Source organism: Lactuca saligna, chromosome 1, assembly GCF_052625555.1.
Source record: "Lactuca saligna cultivar CGN05327 chromosome 1, ASM5262555v1, whole genome shotgun sequence".
Lineage (NCBI taxonomy): Eukaryota > Viridiplantae > Streptophyta > Magnoliopsida > Asterales > Asteraceae > Lactuca > Lactuca saligna.
Window position 1 is genome coordinate 128,988,025 of NC_136417.1, and position 22,441 is coordinate 129,010,465.

A 22,441-nucleotide genomic window follows, 5' to 3' on the forward strand; every position below is an offset into this window, starting at 1 on the left:
ATTCACAGTGTAAAACCACACACTTATAAAAGTTTAAAAATCTGTGGTGATGGGTATATCATTGTCCATGATATGTTACGCGCACCTATCCACTCTTGCCATTTCTATTCTAATAAAAGAGATTTATTATAACATCCCAAAATTTCATGAAAAGTTTCATTTTTAAATAACAAAATCATTCTCAAAAGACATAATATTTCAATCCACAATTGTTTTTCAAAAATCCATAATATCAAATAAATTATCTAAAAACATCAGAGTGTCCCAAATAAAATACCAGAGAGTGCATGTCATGGCATCACGCTGGGCCCTTGCCCTTATCTCCTGAAGTACTTGAAACAATCAACGAACTATAAGCTAATGCTTAATGAGTTCCCCATAACATACCCCATGAAATCCACATAATCACATAAACCATATCAACCATATAAGCTATATAAGCCATGCATATAAACATATAAGGATGCCATGAAAACCCTCCAAGGTCTTACACCGGCTGCCACTGGAACCCCCATGTGGTCTTAACCCACTACCATGGGAACCCCACATGGTCTTAACTGCCTACCATGGGAACCCCCACATGGTCTTAACTGATTTCCATGGGAACCCCCACATGGTCTTAACTGCCTGCCATGGGAACCCCCACATGGTCTTCCCTAACACATAAATATCAAACAAACTAAACATGCAAACATACTTGGATGCCATGGAACCCCTCCAAGGTCTTACACCGAATGCCATAGGAGCCCCCACATGGTCTTAGTCTGCTGCCATGGGAACCCCCCGGGGTCTTCCATACTAGTATCACAAGTATAAATATCATGTCACATATCATGCAATCAATTAGTGTTCCACATAACACATAATGAGTCGGCCTTGGTGCCTTCTCCATTGGAATGGAGAGGAGACTCTGTCACAACCCTATATTTTTCCAAAGCAATATAACACTCAAAAGTCAAATACAACGAAACTATTTGGAATCAATGAAATTAACCTCAAAAATAAAGTGTTCAAAAATCTAAATTTGGGATGCATCAAATGTTAGATATCGTGCCAAGGTTTCCAAAAACATAAAGAACGTTCAAAACCGGTTTATAATGAATAAATTATGACCACTCAAATATTCACGACACACCTGTTAAAACATTATTAAACTTAAAAAGTGAAATTCCAATAAAATGAATTTTAGCCTTAAGTATCTAAACAAAAGTCGTAGATTACATTAAAAAGTGAACGTGCATAAAAAGATCGCCCAAAATGGACCTCGTATGAAGAAATTACGAAGTTTCTAAGTTTCATAACAGCAGTAGAGAGCTAAAAACTCGAATTAAAGATCGAACGATTTTTAGCTAACACAACATAAACGAGAAATGAAGGTATCCACAACAGGAGTAAGATGGTGAAAAGACAGACGAAATCAGGCGTCGGATAAAGAAGTTATGAATTTTTAACGGACTTTACCAGTCCCGGCCTACTAAAAACATAACATTAAAGATAAAGTCAAAACTAGCCGACGGAGTCTAAATGAAAGTTGTAGAGCATAGTCTCACCTACACGTGGAGATAAAGAACGCGAAAAACAGAGCCCGTACGCAAAAGTTACGGAATTTAGAAGATTAAAGCCTGAATTACGCCCAACGTAATTTAAGAGTACGCCTAGCGTACTCAGGTGCAATTTCGAGTCCCATCGGCTAGCAGACTCTACGCTTAGCTAGACTCGAGTCGTAAGCCATGACACAAATTTACGCCCAGCGTAACCGAAGTACGCCAAGCGTACTCCGATAGTATGCCCAGTGTACTCCCACTTTCAACCCTATAAATAGAGGGCATGAGCTCCAGGTTTTGGCACACTTTTCTTAAACTCTCTCTCACTTTCACTCACTTGTGAGCTCTAGAGGCCATCCCGACGCCCTCGGTTCCATACCCGAGCCCCCGACGAAGGTTCTACGCTACTGAGATCCCCAAGAAGCTCGAAGACGTAGCTTTCTGCAGTTGAAGTTCTGCTCGATTCTAGTATCACTCTCTTCAAATCGAACAAGTGAGTTCATACCCCTACTTTTCACGTCTTTTCTTGTTTTAGGGGGGGGGGGGGGGGAATACAAGTACAATACAAGAAAACGTATCGTTTTATATAGATATAAATACAACTTCTATCTTATTATTATTCGATATCAACATTTTACTTCACGTAAAAAGTTAGTATTTCACCGAGTTATTTCTACCAAATGGAACACACTTTCTGAAAAACTATAATGAGTATAGTTTATGAGTTATTCATACATTCTTACGTAAACATTTTGAAAAACGAAATACTTTCATCTGAAGTGAAATAAAGACTTTCTTATCGTAAATCTATTTATACTAAATGTTGTGAGATATGCAACTTCAACGTACTCTCAAGTATGCATTTCAAGTCATGTATTATAAACCATAATCTCTTGGAGGGAGAGTGTGATACTTGTGTATAGATCTATACGGGATTGTTAATCCCGCACCTAAACTGTTAGCTATAGTTAGACCGGTAGGTCTGGGGTGACAAAATTCATAACACTACAACACCTGAAGAATGTTGTTACAGGAAACTTGTGTTAATAGCATGGTTATAAGACTCACACGGATGTATAAAAACAAGCTTGATTAACGAAACTCATCAATGCATTCAGTTTTTACATTATTTTGAGTATACATTCATCTTTATCATTTAGGTACGAAAGATACTAACGCCCTCCAACTTTTGGGATTTTTTCAAACTAGATGTGGAAAAATATTGGATTTTCTGGAAACCACATTCATATATTTTCTTCTAAAAATACATACTTTTTCAATACAAAAACACTTATGAACTCACCAACTTTATTGTTGACACTTTTTCCAAACTACTTGTATTTCTTAGGGAATCAGTAATACAAGTAACTACCATCTTTTGAAGAAGGAACGCTAAGGCGTCTAATATCAAACATTTTAAATCATCATATTTGTAATATTCTTTTGGAACATGTATTACGCAACAATGTACGTTTTTGTTATATATATGACGATTGTGTTACTTTCTTTACGATATTCAATTGTTATGGTACTACGTGAAGTCACCCACCCCCGAATGTTTCCGCCATTCTGGTTTGGGGGTGTGACAAATTGGTATCAAAGCATTGTTTATAGTGAACTAAGTATATCGAACAACATAAGATATACAAACTATAAATGAAAAGGGGACCAAAAACCCTCTTACAAAACGTTTTCATAAACAATATATATATATATATATATATATATATATATATATATATATATATATATATATATATATATATATATATATATATATATATAAATATACATTTGTACACGCATGCATCGGTCTCGTATTGTAGCAAAGTTTTCTAAAATTATTAAGGCAAGTTGCGACACCACGACTGAGCCTCGAGGTATGTAATCAAATCGAGAATAAATATAGCTTGATCAACTATATTTATCCTGGATTTGACCAACATACTTCGAGGAATGGTCGTAGTGGACAACAAGTCGAAAACTTACCAAATAAAAATACTAAACTTGCAAATTCGAAATATTATAGGAGTATTTTATAAAATATAAGGACAATGGAAAACATGCACACCTCAAGATTTGGTTAAACTTAGCATGCCGTCAAATAGAAATTTCTTTTCTTATAAAACTCTTATACCTCTATCCTAGTATAGACAAAAATGGCCAGATTCCATATACCGGGAGATCCCTACTACCCGAACCAAGGTAACGGTGGATGGATAGAAGAAGATTAAGAAGAAGAACCAGAGGACATCGAAGAGGAAGTCGAAGAGGAATTCGAAGTTGAAGAGGAAAAAGAGCCTATAGAGGAGGAAGAGGAAGGTACGGATGGAACAGACTCTGAGCCGGAAGTAATCAACCCACCCGCTCCTCGTTCTCCCGAAGTTAGAATGGGCTACCAAGGCCCCATTCCCATTTGGGGAAGCCATCTCCACCATTGGAGCCATCAACTAGGTGTACACCCTCCTTTTGGCATGTGTCGGGAGTTCTACAACATCAGTGGTGGAGGCTCAGCCGATCGAGCGCTTCCCGTTTTTGTGGGCAAAATAGCCACCCAGACCTACTAGTCAGGAATTCAAGCGGCCAAAATTTGTGAGATCAGGGTAACGTCGCAGACATCCGTCGTCTGGACGGACTACACGAAGATACCGAACTCCAAACAGGGACACTTCAAAGACAAATGGAGGCAGCACTTGCAGAAATAAGAGATGAAGGAACAACAAGCGGTTCTTGAGAGGCGTTTAATGGGAATCAAACAATCAGATGCAGAATCTAGCTCCAAACGCACAACACGCCCAACTCCAACAATATTGAAGTATTTCTGTACATACCTCTCGAAATTCATCGGATTATCTAAATTGCTATATCTACTTCGAAACCATTAACTAAAGTCAAAACAAATTACAAGATATAACTAACCCTCTAGTGCACGACTGACAAATCATTAAAAACTTATAGTCTTCATTGTTATTTCTATACCAGAACATGCCTCCTCGTAGATCATCACGCAGAAACTCAGCTCCAACACCACCTCCACCACCCCCTCCAACTATGGATGCAACTATGTTCGAAGCTGCTGTAACAGCCATTGTAACCGCAACGATGGCACAAATGAGTAACAACGGGTCAGGTGGAGGAATAAACAACATTACAAATGGCCAAAGCCAAGGCCGTTCCGGAGAATGTACTAACAAAGACTTCACCAACGGCAAAACTATTCCCTTTAATGGGACTGGGGGAGTGATGGCTATATCCCAATGGATAGAGAAAATGGAAGCTGTGTTCGAAATATGCGCGTGCCCCAAAGAAAGCAAAGTAAAAGTCGTCGCCTGTACTTTCTCCGAACGAGCCCTAACATGGTGGAACGGCCACATCAAGACACTAACCCTAGTAGTGGCAAACTCGATGGGTTGGGAAAATCTGAAACGAATGCTTCTACGAGAGTACTGCCCAAGAGGAGAGATTCAGAAGCTCGAACAGGAGCTGTGGGGCCTTATGATGGTAGGCTCAAACATCGCAGGCTATGCAAATAGATTCAGTGACTTGATAATACTTTGCCCAGGAATGATGACCCTGGAAAGGCAAAAGGTGGAAAGGTATATCTGTGGACTATCACCCCAGCTTCGAGGGAGTGTGCTAGCCTCCAATCCGACAACGTTCGACAGTGCCAAGGAACTAGCGCAATCTCTTGTTGATCATGGGGTCTATCAAAGTGTCACAACCGTCGTCGCCGAACCAACCAAAGGAAGCCAAAACAACAACAACAATGCCAACAACAACAACAAGAAGATGTTCTGGAATAAGAGAAAAGGTCAAACTTTGCAAGAACCTTCAAAGAAACAAATGGTGGCGGTCCATGCCGTTACTATCCCCACTACAACCCCTGCTACCCCTATGCCAACGAAACAATATGCTAGGAAATTGCCAAAGTGAAACAAATGCAATTACCATCACCACGGTAATTGCCGAGAAATGCACTGTAAAAACTACGATAGGAAAGGGCACACTGCCCGTTTCTGTAAGGCACCGGCGCGACCAATCACTCAAGTTCCTGGTACTGGAGTAAGCCAGATATGTTATGGGTGTGGAGAAACTGGGCACTTCAAGAGGGATTGCCCCAAGGCAAAGAATATTGGCGGGGTAGGAAGAGTGTTGGCGATAGGACAAAATGAAGCAATAGCTGACCCGACAGTGGTTACGGGTACGTTTCTCCTCGACAACATTTATGCATGCATACTCTTTGACTGTGGTGCGGAGAGAAGTTTTGTGAGTCATAAATTCAAACACCTACTTAATCAAAAACCCCAACCACTCAATAAAATATTCACTGTAGAAATGGCAAACGGTAAAACAGAAAGCGCAAGCGATATGTACATAGGATGTACATTAAATTTAAACGAGCACTTGTTTCAAATCGATCTTATGCCAATTTTAATAAGAAGTTTTGATGTCATCATCGGTGTGGACTGGTTAAGTCTTAACCATGCTGATACACTTTGTCATGAAAGGGCCGTTCGCCTCAATTTGCCAAACGGCGAAACTCTTGTTATTTATGGTGACAAACCCAGTACAAATTTACAAATCATCTCTTGCGTCAAATCACAAAAATATCTTTGCAAGGAATATCATGCCTTTCTAGCCCACGTGGTAGACAAGAAACGAGAATTGAAGAACATTAAAGACATTCTGAAAGTCTGCAACTTCCCAGACATCTTCCCAGAAGATCTTCCAGGAGTCCCACCAGAACGCCAAGTCAAGTTCAGGATCGACTTAATTCCCGAAGCTACCCCAGTAGCAAAATCATCGTACCGTCTAGCCCCAGCCGAGATGCAGGAACTATCCAGTCAATTAAACGAACTGCTGAGCAAAGGCTTCATCAGGCCGAGCTTCTCACCATGAGGATCACCGATCCTATTCATGAAGAAGAAGGACGGATCCTTTCGCATGTGCATCGATTATCAGGAGCTGAACAAACTCACGATCAAGAACCGATATCCCCCACCGCGCATAGATGATTTGTTCGATCAACTACAAGGAGCAAGATACTTCTCAAAGATCGATCTTAGATCTGGTTATCACCAAATGCGGGTGTTTGAAGGAGACATCCCCAAAACGGTATTCCGAACACGCTATGGTCACTACAAGTTTGTAGTGATGCCCTTTGGATTGACAAATGCACCACCAGTGTTCATGGACTTGATGAACCAAGTATGTCGTCCCTTCCTGGATAAATTTGTGATCGTGTTCATAGATGATATACTCATCTATTCAAGAAGCAAGGAAGAACATAGCCAACACCTCTGCCAAGTTTTGGAAACATTAAGGATAGAGAAACTATACGCAAAATTTTCAAAGTGCGAATTTTGGATTCGGGAAGTAGATTTCCTAGGTCACGTAGTAAGCAAAGAGGGGATACACGTGGATCCTTCCAAGATCAAAGCAATAGAGAATTGGACGACTCAAAGGACCCCAATAGAAATCCAACAATTCATGGGACTCACCGAGTACTACCGAAGGTTCATACAAAACTTTTCGAAGATTGCTAAGCCGCTTACCACCCTAACTCAGAAGAGTGTGACCTTCGACTGGGGAGAAAAACAAGACATTGCATTTCAAACACTAAAGTGAGCCTTATGTAGTGCACCCATCTTAACCTTACCAGAAGGAACAAAAGACTTCGTGGTCTATTGTGATGCGTCAAACCAAGGACTTGTGTGTGTTCCGATGCAGCGAGGGAAGGTCATCGCCTACGCCTCAAGACAACTAAAGACACACGAAGTAAACTACACGACGCACGATCTCGATCTAGGAGCAGTCGTTTTCTCTCTAAAGATATGGAGGCACTATCTCTACGGCACGAAATGTACAATCTTCACTGATCATAAAAGCCTCCAGCATATCCTCAACCAGAAAGAACTCAACATAAGACAAATATGGTGGGTAGAACTACTAAACGATTACGAATATCATCCCAGAAAGGCTAATGTGGTGGCTAATGCACACAACCGAAAGGAATACTCGGGTCGTCGAGTGAAGTCTCTAACTATGACAATCCATTCACACCTGACCACACAAATCAAGGAATCCCAAATAGAAGCCTTGAAATCCGATAATGTGACGGGTGAAGCCTTAAGGGGGATGGATAAGAATCTTGAAGTCAAGAATGATGGAGTTCATTACTTCACGGATCGGATCTGGACACCAAAGTTTGGCGGATTCAGAGAAGTCGTCATGAATGAAGCCCATAAGACACGATACTCTATACATCCCAGCTCCGATAAGATGTATTTGGACCTCAAGAAACTGTATTGGTGGCCGAACATGAAAGCCGAAATTGCTACCTATGTGAGCAAATGTATGACGTGCGCCAAAGTCAAGGTGGAATACCAAAAGCCCTCGGGATTGTTACAACAACCAGAAATACCCGAATGAAGTGGAAGCGGATAACCATGGATTTCATAACCAAATTACCCAAGACGGCAAGCAGACTCGACACCATCTGGGTGATTGTCGACAGGTTAACTCAATCTGCGCACTTCTTACCAATCAAAGAAACGGATAAATTGGAGAAGCTAACTAGAACACACCTCATGGAGATTGTACGGTTGCATGGTGTGCCAATATCCATTATCTCGGACCGAGATAGTAGATTCACCTCAAGGTTCTGGCAATCGCTGCAAAGATCTCTAGGAACGAGACTAGACATTAGTACTGTGTATCACCCACAAACCGACGGCCAGAGTGAGAGAACTATACAAACCCTAGAAGATATGCTGAGAGCTTGTGTAATTGATTTTGGCAAGGCATGGGACACCCATCTACCATTGTTCGAGTTTTCGTACAACAATAGCTATCACACTAGCATCAAGGCTGTGACAACCCGAAAAACTTCTCGCGTGCACTCTTCAATCCTTTCCAATTTTAGACTAATTTTACTATATAGTAGTACCCTTTAGAGTCTAATGAAGCGTTCTAAATATGATATAATCATGGTAGGAGTGTTAAAAAGGATTAACTCGAAGTGTAGGAATCAAAATCGGGCCAAACACTCCAACACATGGAGTGTGCGGCCACTCACTTGAGTGTGCGGCCACACACTCTTGTTTGCGGCCTCACACCTCGCCAACCGCACACTCTACATATATATACCACCCTTAGATCATTATTGAACACTACCTTCACTTCTTCAAACATAGAAGACGAAAATCCTCTCAAGTAATCCATTCTCCTTGAAGATCTTCATAAAAGGTACCAAGAAAACCAAGAACACCAAGATCTTCATCTGGCAGCACACACCACCTGGCAGCACACATGGCCGTACACAGGGCCGCACACATGTGCTGGCAGCACACTAGGCCGCACACATGGCCGCACACACACATATAGTGTGTATTTTGGCCATACACCCTCTTGTATAGACTTATAAACCCTTATACAATCATATGTGATTATAACACATCATTATAAGTGTTACTAGTCCCTAAGGTGGTCCCAAAATCATCAATTAGATGTTCATAACAGTAATTAAATCCATATATGTGCCTACATATGCTTAATAGGATTTGCGCGTGTTCTCAAGTCACCACTTGACACCTAGCGTCTAATCCAACATTGTCATCAAAACCACTCACTACAGGTGAGTTCATACCCCTTTAATTAACCTTTGAAATACTTTTAAATGTTTTAAATGCTTTTATGAGGGGGGAATAAAAGTTGAATACTTATAGTTATTACTTCAATCACGTGTGTATTTTATAACTACAAAACCAATGATTTCTTCATTGTTTCAAAATGCTTATCAAACTATTTTACTTCAAAATGTTTTACAAAGTCTTTTACTTATAAAATACTTTTATTTAAAATTTATTATGCTTCTTATAAATTGCATGTCCATATATGCATAGATATATAAGAAATGTTTAAAAGGCTTAGGAAGGCCATCCACCCTATTTCCTTTTCCTCGATTTGGATGTGGTCTGGTGGGATGTCGGGTAGCCGTCCGAGGGTCGTTTCAATATTTATTATATACCATATGTGCATATATAGACATAAAAGTACTTCCAGTATTCATGCGTATCAGTTACATCATTAGTAAGTTACCATCGGGGTAACACATGATTTCATTTATGCTATTGATAGATCAATGAGTTAGTTCATTCATGAGTCTTATACATTACATTACTAAAAGAACATATACAACTATACTAGAGCTGAACATATACAACTATACTAGAGCTGAACATATACAACTATACCAGAGCAGAACATATACAACTATACTAGAGCTGAACATATACAACTATACTAGAGAAGAACATGTACAACTATACTAAGAAGAGAACAAATACAACGATACTAGAACAGGAACAATACATTACATATACATACACACACTTACATAAATGTGATCCACTGTATCGGAGCATGCCTTACATGTCATGGCCCGAGTTGTAACCAGAGTCTCTTGGAGGGAGAGTGTGAGCTTGCCTATAGATTTATACTGGATTAACTATCCTACACCTTGCTGCTAGCTACAGCCGGACCTGCAGGTCTGCGGGTGCCAAACATCATACCTATTTACGACCTACATTTGTCGTTGATACTCAGTCGATACTATGGTACAATTAAATCACATGATACCTTAATATAAATCCGGTTTAATGTAGTTAGTACAGCAGTAGTTCCCATAATACAACACTACAGTACTACATTAATTTACCCATTATATACATTTAGTGATTATTTCACTTAAACATTTATGTATAAACCATATTTTGGATAATGATAGTTACATTTGGGAAATTACACCCTTTTACAACAAACGAGCGTACAAAACAGTTAAGCCTTGGTAGAAGGCCACTTTAAATAGAAAATATAGGTTTTTCTGAGAGATTCAAACTTTTACAAACACTTACAAACATTTACATACATTTTACAAAATTACACTATAGACATATTCAACCGTTTTGATAACATACACCGACACTAAAATACTTATGAACTCACCAGCTTAATGCTAATAAACTCTTTCAAAATAACTTGTATTCTCAGGTCATCAGTAGGCAGGTTCCGAGACCAGCTTTTGAGAAGATGGAGCGCCTTCAGGACTCATCTCTTTATGTTGACTTACATTATTTTTGATGTCTGTACTGTACAAAACACACTTGTATGCAATATATATATATATATATATATATATATATATATATATATATATATATATAATGCAATGGATGATATTGTTTGCTTATTTACTTTTATTGTGTTGTGATACTTTACATGACGTCCTCTGCCCCAGAACGTTTCCGCCGTTCTCGGTTTTGGGGTGTGACAGATTGGTATCAGAGCATTGTTTATAGTGAATTAAGTATATTAACCCATAAAAGATATACCAAACTATAAACCCATTTGGGATTAAAACACTCTGACCAAGAGTCTCTACATTAAATATCAAAATATTTAAATAAGTATACTAGGTTGCATTCATACTAAAATTAGTGTCACAACAACAAGAACAAAAGTATTACGATTGTTAAATATCACGAGTAAGCTCGGGGATGTATGGTCAATCTTGGGAATAGCATAGCCTGATCAACTATGCTGGTCCGAGGAGTGATTAGCATATGCCCTAGAATGGTTGTGATATGTTAACAAGTCTAAAAACTTACCAACACCACTACAATATGAACACTAGAACAGGGCATAGGCTTAAAATACTATAGGTGTATTTTGCACTACTAACTACACATATACTATATTCTTACACCTCTCTTCTCGCGTAGATTTAAATGGCTGGATTCCATCACAGCGACCCATACTTTCCAGATGAAGGCAACGCAGGGTGGATCGAAGAAGAGCCCGAAGATGAGCATCCAATCCCTCTGGATGCTCACCTTGCAGAAGGCTTTTCTGACGGATCCGAATCCGAACCGGAAGTCAACAATCTACCTCCCATAGGTCAAGTTCCAAATAACGATCCCCGACCAGCATTTCCAGGCCCTACTCCTATGTGGGTAAACAACTTAAATCGCTGGAGCGACGAGCAGGGTCAACCTTTACCTTACGTTGGGGACCAAACCTTTTACAATGTTAGCGAAGGTGGTTCCGCAGATAAAGCTCTGCCTGTCATGGTGCGTAGAATTGCTCGAAATGTCGAACAAGGTCGGGCAGCCATCGATAGAGTCATGGAAATTGATGTCAATTCAGGCGTAAATACTGTCCGCATTCGACATCTAGAAGAAGCGCTCGAAGGGGCGAAGAGAACCAATCACGCATTGCGAGAGCAATTAACCACCAAAATCGCAGAACTTTGAGTTCGCCAAAGAGCTCACGAACGACACCTTCAAGAAGTGGTTCGCTAGTTGGCAGATATGAGGATTCGCCCTAGGAATTCTCGTCGTTGTTAGAAGATGTCTAATACATCTTTGTCTTTTGATTAAGGAATAGCCTTTAGTATCTGGACTTTTAGTAACGCTTATCTGTAAATTATTCCTAAATCTCAGTACGCTAACTAGGAACCTTATGGTATGATGTAAGACCTATTGCTAGGTCAATTTTCCCTGAACCCGTTACATCAATAATACCAGTAATATGGACAGCTAACTAATCTGGGAGAGAATCTTTATACTTATGTTTTCCTGCTATTCTTCCCTATTGCGAATTCAATTCGTACGCTCATTCAACTGTTGGACTATGGCTATTTAGTCCATGTGTCACTCTCAACTTGCTTACAATTGATTCTTACCATTGTATCTGTCTTTATAAAATTATAGCTGAAAAATGCCTCCTCACAAATCTCCCCGGAATAACCCTGCACCTCCACCTCCTCCTCCTGATATCGATAACGCGGCTCTAAATGTTGTAGTAGCTGCGGCAGTGGCAACTGCCATGGCTCAATATCATTCAACTAACAACAGCCAAGGTGGAACCCCTGTTGAATCCACTCATGCTGAAATCCATGTGCGCACGAAAGAATGCCCCTACAAGGATTTCACCAACTGTAAGCCGAAATCCTTTTATGGAACCGGCGGAGTCATTGCCCTCTCGCAATGGTTCGAGAAGACTGAATCGGTCTTCGAAATTTGTTCATGTCCTGTGACGAGCAAAGTTAAATATGCCGCATGCACCTTTGAAGGAAAAGCCCTGACGTGGTGGAACAGCCACGTTAAAGCTCTAACTCTCGTCGGAGCCAACGACATGGGCTGGGAAACAATGAAAGACCTCATGATTGAGGAGTATTGCCCGAGGGGCGAGATCCAGAAATTGGAACAGGAACTTTGGAGCCTGACCACGAAGGGTACCGACGTGGTCGCTTACACCGCCAGATTTAGCGAACAGGTGGCTCTCTGCCCCAATATGATTCCCATTGAAGGGAAAAAGATCGAAAGGTACATCTGGGGGCTGGTGCCTCCGTACCAAGGAAATATTCTATCATCAAACCCTACTACTTTCGACTGTGCCAAGCGGCTGGCACAGCGACTCGTCGACCATGGAATTCAATCCCCAACAACGACAACAACCCTAGCCATCCCAGAACCCTCCAAACCCGCTGACTTTAAGCGAAAGTTTTGGGATGACAAGAAGAAGTAGCGAGCTGCCAAAAATCAACAGGTTGTGGCTGTGCATGCTGCAATAACCCCTACTGCTACTACTGCTCCAGTGAAGCAGTGTGCTGGAAGTTTGCCCAAGTGCAACAAATGCAACTTCCACCACCACGGCCCCTGCCGTGAAATGCAGTGTTCTAACCGCGACAAGAAAGGACACACTATCCGTTTCTGTAGGTCTCCGGCAAGTCCGATCACTCAAGTCTCTGGCTCAGGCGCGAGCCCAACCTGCTATGGATGTGGTGAAGCAGGCCACTTCAAGAGGGACTGTCCCAAAACAAAGAATGCGGGTGGGTCAGGGAGAGTACTGGCAATAAGCCGTGGGGAAGCAGTTGCTGACCCGACGGTGGTGACTGGTACGTTCCTTCTCGATAACTCCTATGCATGCATTCTGTTCGATAGTGGAGCGGAGCGAAGCTTCGTGAACCATAAATTTGCTCACATGCTTAAACATCAACCACACGCACTTAAAGAACAATTCACGGTAGAAATGGAAAATAGGAAAAATGAAAGCACCAGGAGCATATACTTAGGTTGTACCTTAACTCTAGATAACCATACATTTCCAATCGACCTCATGCCGGTTTCAATTAAAAGCTTTGACGTTATAATCGGCATGGATTGGTTGAGTCTTCATCGCGCCGACATCATGTGCTTCGAGAAAGCAATCCGTCTCAACCTCCCGTCTAACGAAACTCTCATAGTCTACGGTGACAAATCTAGTACAAGTCTTCGTATTATCTCCAGTATCTGAGCACAGAAATACCTACGTAAGGAATATCGCGCATTCCTTGCTCACGTTGTCGATACAAGCCTAGAAACGAAAGAACTAAAGAACATCCCGGTAGTGAACGACTTCCCCGACGTAAGCAATATCGCGCATTCCTTGTATGCAAAATATATATATATATATAATGCAATGGATGATATTGTTTGCTTATTTACTTTTACTGTGTTGTGATACTTTACATGACGTCCTCCGCCCCAGAACGTTTCCACCGTTCTCGGTTTTGGGGTGTGACAAAGGCTGCCCCGTTCGAAGCCCTCTACGGCCGTAAGTGCAGATCACCTCTGTGCTGGGCTGAAGTGGGTGACACACAACTAGCAAGAGGACAAGCAACGGGCAACACTCTCATTGGGCCAGAAATCATAAGAGAAACTACGGAGAAGATTGTTCAGATTCGGGAACGACTGAAGGCATCAAGGGAAAGACAAAAGAGTTATGCGGATAAAAGACGGAAACCCTTGGAATTCCTGTTTGGAGACCGTGTCCTACTAAAAGTCTCGCCCTGGAAAGGATTAATACGTTTTGGAAAACGTGGGAAACTGAACCCAAGGTACATCGGACAATTCGAGATCCTTGCCAGGATCGGCCCGGTGGCTTACAAACTTCGATTACCTCAGGAACTCCACAACGTACACCCTACCTTTCACATATCAAACCTAAAGAAGTGCTTGTCCGATGAGACTCTCGTTGTCCCTCTGGATGAAATTGCAATAAATGAGAATCTCCAATTCGTAGAAGAACCAGTAGAGATCATGGATCGGGAAATAAAAAGAACTAAACAAAGCCATACCTATTGTAAAGGTCCGCTGGAACGCCAAGCGAGGACATGAATACACCTGGGAACGCGAGGATCAGATGAAACAAAACTACCCGCATCTTTTTCGTAACCCGTAAACTCTATCTTAGATTAAATTTCGGGACGAAATTCCATCTAACGGGGGGATGATGTGACAACCCTATATTTTTCCAAAGCAATATAACACCCAAAAGTCAAATACAACGAAACTATTTGGAATCAATGAAATTAACCTAAAAAATAAAGTGTCAAAAATCTAAATTTGGGATGCATCAAATGTTAGATATCGTGCCAAGGTTTCCAAAAACATAAAGAACGTTCAAAACCGGTTTATAATGAAGAAATTATGACCACTCAAATATTCACAACACACTTGGTAAAACATTATTAAACGTAAAAAGTGAAATTCCAATAAAATGCATTTTAGCCTTAAGTATCTAAACAAAAGTCGTAGATTACGTTAAACAGTGAACGTGCAAAAAAAGATTGCCCAAAAATGGACCTCGTATGAAGAAATTACGAATTTTCTAAGTTTTGTAACAGCAGTAGAGAGCTAAAAACTCGAATTAAAGATCGAACGATTTTTAGCTAACACAACCTAAATGAGAATTTAAGGTCTCCACAACAGGAGTAAGATGGTGAAAAGACAGACGAAATCAGGCGTCGGATTAAGAAGTTATGAATTTTTAACGTACTTTAGCAGTCCCGACCTACTAAAAACATAACATTAAAAATAAAGTCAAAACTAGCCGATTGGAGTCTAAATGAAAGTTGTAGAGCATAGTCTCACCTACACGTGGAGATAAAGAACGCGAAAAACGGAGCCCGTACGCGAAAGTTACGGAATTTAGAAGATTAAAGCTGAATTACACCTTACGTAATTTAAGAGTACGCCCAGCGTACTCAGGTGCAATGTCAAGTCCCATCGGCTAGCAGACTCTACGCTTAGCTAGACTCGAGTCGTAAGCCATGACGCAAATTTACGCCCAGCGTAACCGAAGTACGCCCAGTGTACTCCGATAGTATGCCCAACGTACTCCCACTTTCAACCCTATAAATAGAGGGCATGAGCTCCGGGTTTTGGCACACTTTTCTCAAACTCTCTCTCACTTTCACTCACTTGTGAGCTCCAGAGGCCATCCCGATGCCCTCGGTTCCATACCCGAGCCCCCGACGAAGGTTCTACGCTACCGAGATCCCCGAGAAGCTCGAAGACGTAGCTTTCCGCAGTTGTAGTTATGCTCGATTCTAGTCTCACTCTCTTCAAACCGAACAAGTGAGTTCATACCCCTACTTTTCACGTCTTTTCATGTTTGGGGGGGGGGGGGGGAATACAAGTACAATACAAGAAAACGGAACACATTTTTATCTTATTATTATTATTCGATATCAACATTTTACTTCATGTAAAAAGTTAGTATTTCACCGAGTTATTTCTACCAAATGGAACACACTTTCAGAAAAACTATAATGGGTATAGTTTACGAGTTATTCATACATTCTTACGTAAACATATTGAAAAACGAAATACTTTCATCTGAAGTGAAATGAAGACTTTCTTATCATAAATCTATTTATACTAAGTGTTGTGAGATATCCAACTTCAACATACTCTCAAGTATGCATTTCAAGTATTGTATTATAAACCATAATCTCTTGGAGGGAGAGTGTGATACTTGCGTATAGATCTATATGGGATTGACAATCCCGCACCTAAACTGTTAGCTACAGTTAGACCGGCAGGTCTGGGGTGACAAAAGTCATAACACTACAACACTTGAAGAATGTTGTTACAGGCAGCTTGTGTCAATAGCATGGTTATAAGACTCACACGGAAGTATAAAAACAAGCTTGATTTATGAAACTCATGAATGCATTCAGTTTTTAAATTATTTTGAGTATACATTCATCTTTATCATTTAGATACGAAAGATACTAACGCCCTCCAACTTTTGGGAGTTTTTCAAACTATATGTGGAAAAATATTGGATTTTATGGAAACCACATTCATCTATTTTCTTCTAAAAAGACATCCTTTTTCAGTACAAAAACACTTATGAACTCACCAACTTTATTGTTGACACTTTTTCGAAACTACTTGTATTTCTCAGAGAATCAGTAATACAGGTAACTACCAGCTTTTGAAGAAGGAACGCTAAGGTGTCTAATATTAAACATTTTAAATCATCATATTTGTAATATTCTTTTGGAAATATGTATTACGCAACAATGTATGTTTTTGTTATATATATGATGGTTGTGTTACTTTCTTTACGATATTCAATTGTTATGGTACTACGTGAAATCACCCACCCCGAATGTTTCCACCATTCTGGTTTAGGGGTCTAACAGACTCACCTCTCACAAATGTTGAAATGATGAGATCAAATCCCAACTCGATGCTCCGAACTCAACTGCCTACAACCACCATGTGAACAACTTCGTTAAAATCCTAAAATAACAAAGATACCCTTAAAGTCAAACTTGGTCAACCACGGTCAAAAGTCAAGGTCAACAGTCCATGTTGACCCAACTAGTTGAGTGCATCTTGCAACTCGTCGAGTTCCTTCAGAACTCAGAAAACTAGGAAAAACCCTAAGTAACTCGTCGAGTTATCTCATCAACTCACCGCATTTACTTAGAATCTAGAAAGCAGGATACCCAACTTAACTCTTTGAGTTGGCTATGCAACTCGTCGAGTTCCTTCAGTCTTTTCATATTCAATCCTTTTCAGCTGAATTCAAAGCCCCAAACTACAGATCTAGTCCCCTAAGGTGAAGATACCACGTAAAGTTGCTAACTTTACATTCATGAATGGAATCCAAGGGGTTAAAACACTCATATGAAGCTTATTAATGGGTTTATGGCATGAGGGAGGGCCATAACTCAATACAGATGACAACTTTACGTCAAAAGAGGCCATAAGGTGTCCAAATCTGAAGTCATAACTTCAAACCATACTCAAGTCCAAGAATGGCCCAAGAATAAGCTAAAATGACACAAAATCCTCTAATGGAGAGATCTAGCAAATGAATGATCAAGGTATCAACTTTATACCTCAATGTGAATGCCTCAATAGTGAGGACATCAGATCTACAACCTCCTTCTTCATCTATGCACTTCCTCCTCCAAGGCTCTTCAATCAAATAACAATAATACACTCTATAAGCTCTCACACACTCACAATGATAGGAAAAGAATGAACTAGGTTTTCTCTGGAATGAGAGTGTGATAAGGGATACTAACAATGAGGCACAATGCCTTTAAATAGGGTGCAAACCCTAAAAATTAGGGTTTTCCTTTCCAGTGTCTACTCGTCGAGTTGGGGATCCCCAACTCGTCGAGTTGAGACCTTAACATGCGTCCATATTGATCCCTACACGATGCGTTGGAGCTCCCCAACTCATCAAGTCCCAGTCCAAAACCTTAAAAAAATTGAAAAAAAAAAAGATAATACCAGAACCAAGCGTTACAAATCTCCCCCACTTCAACTAGATTTCGTCCTCGAAGTCGGCTGAGGAAAAAAGGTTCGGATAATGCCTCCTCATCTCCTCCTCTGGCTCCCAGGTCCATTCAGAGCCTCTTTGGTGCTTCCATTGCACCTTTACTAGCTTCACCTCCTTGTTACGATGAGCCTTAGTCTTCCTATCCAAAACTGCAATGGGCCTCTCAATGTAGTTCAGGATCTCATCAACCTGTATGTCGTCCAAAGAAATAACCAGGGCCTCATCTGTGACACACTTCTAAAGCTGAGGCACATGGAAGATGTTGTGAATCTGTCTAAGATTGTTCGGCAGATCCAAAAGGTAAGCTACCTTGCCCACTAGGGCAGAAATCCTAAATAGGCCGATATATCGGGGCCCTAACTTGCCCTTCTTCTGAAACCTAATGATGTCCTTTCATGGTGACACTTTCAGGAACATGAAGTCCCCCACCTGAAACTCGAGGTCCGAGCGACTTCGATCAGCATAACTCTTTTGACGGATCTGCGTGACTCGTAATCTGTCGCGCACCTGCGGGATCAATTTGGTGGTCCTGATCACCACCTAAGTACTTCAAATGACTCGATGCCATACCTCTCCCCATCATACGGGAGTCCTATACCTCCAACCATACAACATCTCAATCGGGGGTCGGTTAATACTAGCATGATACCTATTGTTATATGAAAAATCTGCTAGTGGAAGGTATGTATCCCAACTCCCTCCAAAGTCCAGTACGCATACTCGTAGCATATCCTCGAGCATCTGGATCGTCCGCTTGCTCTAGCCATCTGTCTGGGGGTGCTAAGCAGTGTTGCTGTGTAACTGAGTTCACAACGCCTCATGGAACTTCCTCCAAAAACCTAGATGTAAAACAGACATCCCGGTCAGAGACCACCGACACTGGCACCCCGTGCCTAACCACCACCTCGCACACATAAATATCTGCTAATTTCTCAGTAGAGATACTCTTGGAGATCGGAAAAAAAGGGGCACTCTTTGTCAATCTGTCTATAATGAATCAAATAGAATCCACACCCATCGTTGTACTCGGTAACTTCGTGATGAAGTCCATGGTGATATTTTCCCATTTCCACATGGGAATAGGTAGTGGTTGAACCTTACCATAAGTTCGCTGATGTTTTTCCTTGACCTTCCTCTAGGTCAAGCACTGCTCCATAAACCATGCGATCTCTGTCTACATGTAGGGCCACTAGTAACTCGGCCTCAGATGTCTGTACGTCCTCGTGGCCCCCAGGTGAATAGAGAACTTGGATTTGTGTGCCTCCTGCAAGATCTTATACCTCACACCCCCGGATACCGACACTCATACCTGGCCACACAATGTCAGAATATCTCGACTATCCTGCACAAACAAGGGAAATTGGCCCTGAATCCACTCTATCTTCTAGTTCTCTTTCTTCAAACCATCCACCTGAGCCTCCTTGATCATATCCAATAATGGAGAGATCATTGTCATCCTCAAACAAATATTCCCGATCAAAGAACTTTCCGCCTTGCGGCTCAAAGCGTCGGCCACCACATTGGCCTTCCCAGGGTGGTACAAGATCTCGTAGTCATAATCCTTCAGAATGTACAACCACCTCTTCTGTCCCATGTCGAGGTTTTGTTGATCCATCAAATATTTCAAACTTATGTGGTCAGTATAGATGGTGCACCGAACCTCGTACAAGTAATGCCTCCAGATTTTAAGGGCAAACACTAGCGCCCCTAATTCCAGGTTGTGAGTGGGGTAGTTCACATCATGAGGCTTCAGCTACGTCGAGGCGTACGTGATCACATGCCCCCTTTGCATCAAAACTGCCCCTGGCCTTGTGATAGATGCATCACATTACACCACCAAATCATCCAATCCTTTGGGTAATGCTAAAATCGGGGCCTCACATAATCTCTGTCTCAATGTCTCAAAAGCCAACTGCTGGTCACGGCCCCATCAAAAAGTCACATTCTTAATTGTCAAGCGAGTCAAGGGTACGACAATCTTGAAGAAACCCTAAATAAATCTCCGGTAATACCCCGCTAGGCCCAAGAAGCTATAGATATTAGATGAATTCTTTAGTATTTCCCACTGCATCACTGCCTTAATCATGGATGGATCAACCAAAATAACCTCTTGGTTGATGATGTGCCTCAAAAACTACACCTCACGCAACCAGAAATAACACTTCAAGAACTTAGAATAAAGCTTTTTCTTCCTCAATGTCTCCAATACCTCCCTTAAATGTTGCTCATGCTGCTCCTAGGTCTTAAAAAAGACCAAGATATCTTCGATAAAAACGATCACAGACCAATCCAACATCAGCCTACACACCCTGTTCGTGAGATCGATGAACGATGTTAGGGCATTGGTGAGCTCAAATGGCATCACCACAATCTCATAGTGACTGTGCCGAGTCCTGAAAGTTGTCTTCGGTATATCCTCATCCCTAATCCTCATTTGATGGTACCCCAACGAAAGATCAATCTTGGAAAACCAAGATGCACCGTGCAGCTGAACAAACTAATCACCGATCCTCGAAAGCGGATAATGGTTTTTCACCGTTAGCTTGTTCAGCTCCCGATAATCGATGCACGTCCTGTGTGACCCATCCTTTTTCTTCACGAACAGGATCGGTGCTCCCCATAGGGAGCTGCTCAAAGGGATAAACCCTCTATCTAGCAGCTCCTGAAGCTTCATAGACAGCTCCTACATCTTGGGCGGAGCTAGCCGGTATGATGATTTAGCTATAGGAGCAGTACCCGACACCAAATCAATACGAAACTCTACCTGCCTCTCAAGAGGCACCCCTAGCAACTCCTCGGGAAAGACATCTCGAAAATATCGTACAACTAGTACACTACCCAAAATCTGTCATGGCCACTACTCACGTATCTGAGATGTATGCCAAAAACCCTGAACAACCCTGATGGAGAATTCTCTTAGCCCTCGCAGTCTAATAGAGAGTTGGGCCCTATAAGGCCCTCTCCCCATGAATAACCACTTCTCCCCCATCTCATTCAGGGTTTTGCACCCTGTAAATCTCGTGAACTCACAGAAATCACCCCTCAGCATCGAATGATACCTCATCCTCCTCATTTCCTCATCCGCCGCATACTGCAGGATTAACAATCCTCATTCCCGAAACTTAGCGGTGATCTCCGCTAAAATCTCAATGGTCAACTGGAGCTCCTGGAACTCCCTCACTAACTGTTTCGTTTCAATAGATGGTGCAAACTCTAGTTCAAAACGCCTGACAAACTCCTCCTACGACATCTCAGCCACATTGGCTGATCCCACCTGGCTAGTCACCTCCTCCCACCAATCCCTGGCTCGGTCCATGAAAGTTAATGTGTAACATCCGGATATCCAGGTATCATAAATTCAATATGTGTTTTGAGATGAGAAGAGGGACTCGACGAGTCGGCGCCTAAACTCGTCGAGTAGGATCGCGAGTGATGACTCATATTAATGAGTGGACTCGACGAGTCGGAGAGTCGACTTGACGAGTCCGCGCTGTTGACAAAAACCCTAAATCTTCAGGTCTGAGCCCTATTTAAAGGCATTTGTGGTCTTCATTTGCGGCCACACATCCACTTGAGAAACCCTATCGAACCAGAGAGCATGAAGAGTGAGGGAAGGAGCTAATTCTTCACAATTTATGCATTCTTACAAGAAGGAAGGAGGGGATTCAAAGCTAAGCTGATTAAGGAGCTCGGATCTGCTATCACTTCATCAAAGGTTGCTGTTTGAGGTATGAATCCATGCCTATTTTTGTGTATATAGTAGATCCCATGAATCTAGGGTTTCTTTACCCCTTCTTTAGTTGGGATTTTGAGCAAATGGAGTCCCAGTGAGGAATAGACTTTGTATCTGGACCTTGAGAGGTCCAGAGAGTCCCAACCATCTAGCTTTATGCAGTCCCATGAGAGTTTTGAGTCTAGGTTACCATTTTATGAGTTATTTCATCAAATAGAGCGATATATGCGACGCATGAACGTAAAGATGGGACCTTTACATGACTTTTGTGTAACGCCCGTAGATCCGGGCTAGTCAATTTAGATATAATAGGGGTCGAAAACGACTTTTCGACAAAAGATTAATTAGAATAAATAATCTTAACCAAGTTGTAGAATATGTCTCAAGGGTTCCGTACATATAAAGAGCGCTGATATCCGAGTTATAACGAAGAAATTATGACCCGTCAAAGTTTAGCGATGAAACCGGTATG

General features: G+C 41.4%; 1 protein-coding gene across 1 annotated transcript in view; it reads left to right on the plus strand.

The window, feature by feature from the left end:
- Nucleotides 1-12,323: 12,323 nt before the first annotated feature.
- Nucleotides 12,324-22,441, plus strand: part of LOC145011255 (uncharacterized) — a 36,702-nt gene continuing 26,584 nt past the window's right edge. Inside the window, exon 1 of the mRNA XM_078969939.1 lies at nucleotides 12,324-12,503. Within this exon, the coding sequence (XP_078826065.1) occupies nucleotides 12,324-12,503 (180 nt within the window). The remainder of the gene's footprint in view (nucleotides 12,504-22,441) is intronic.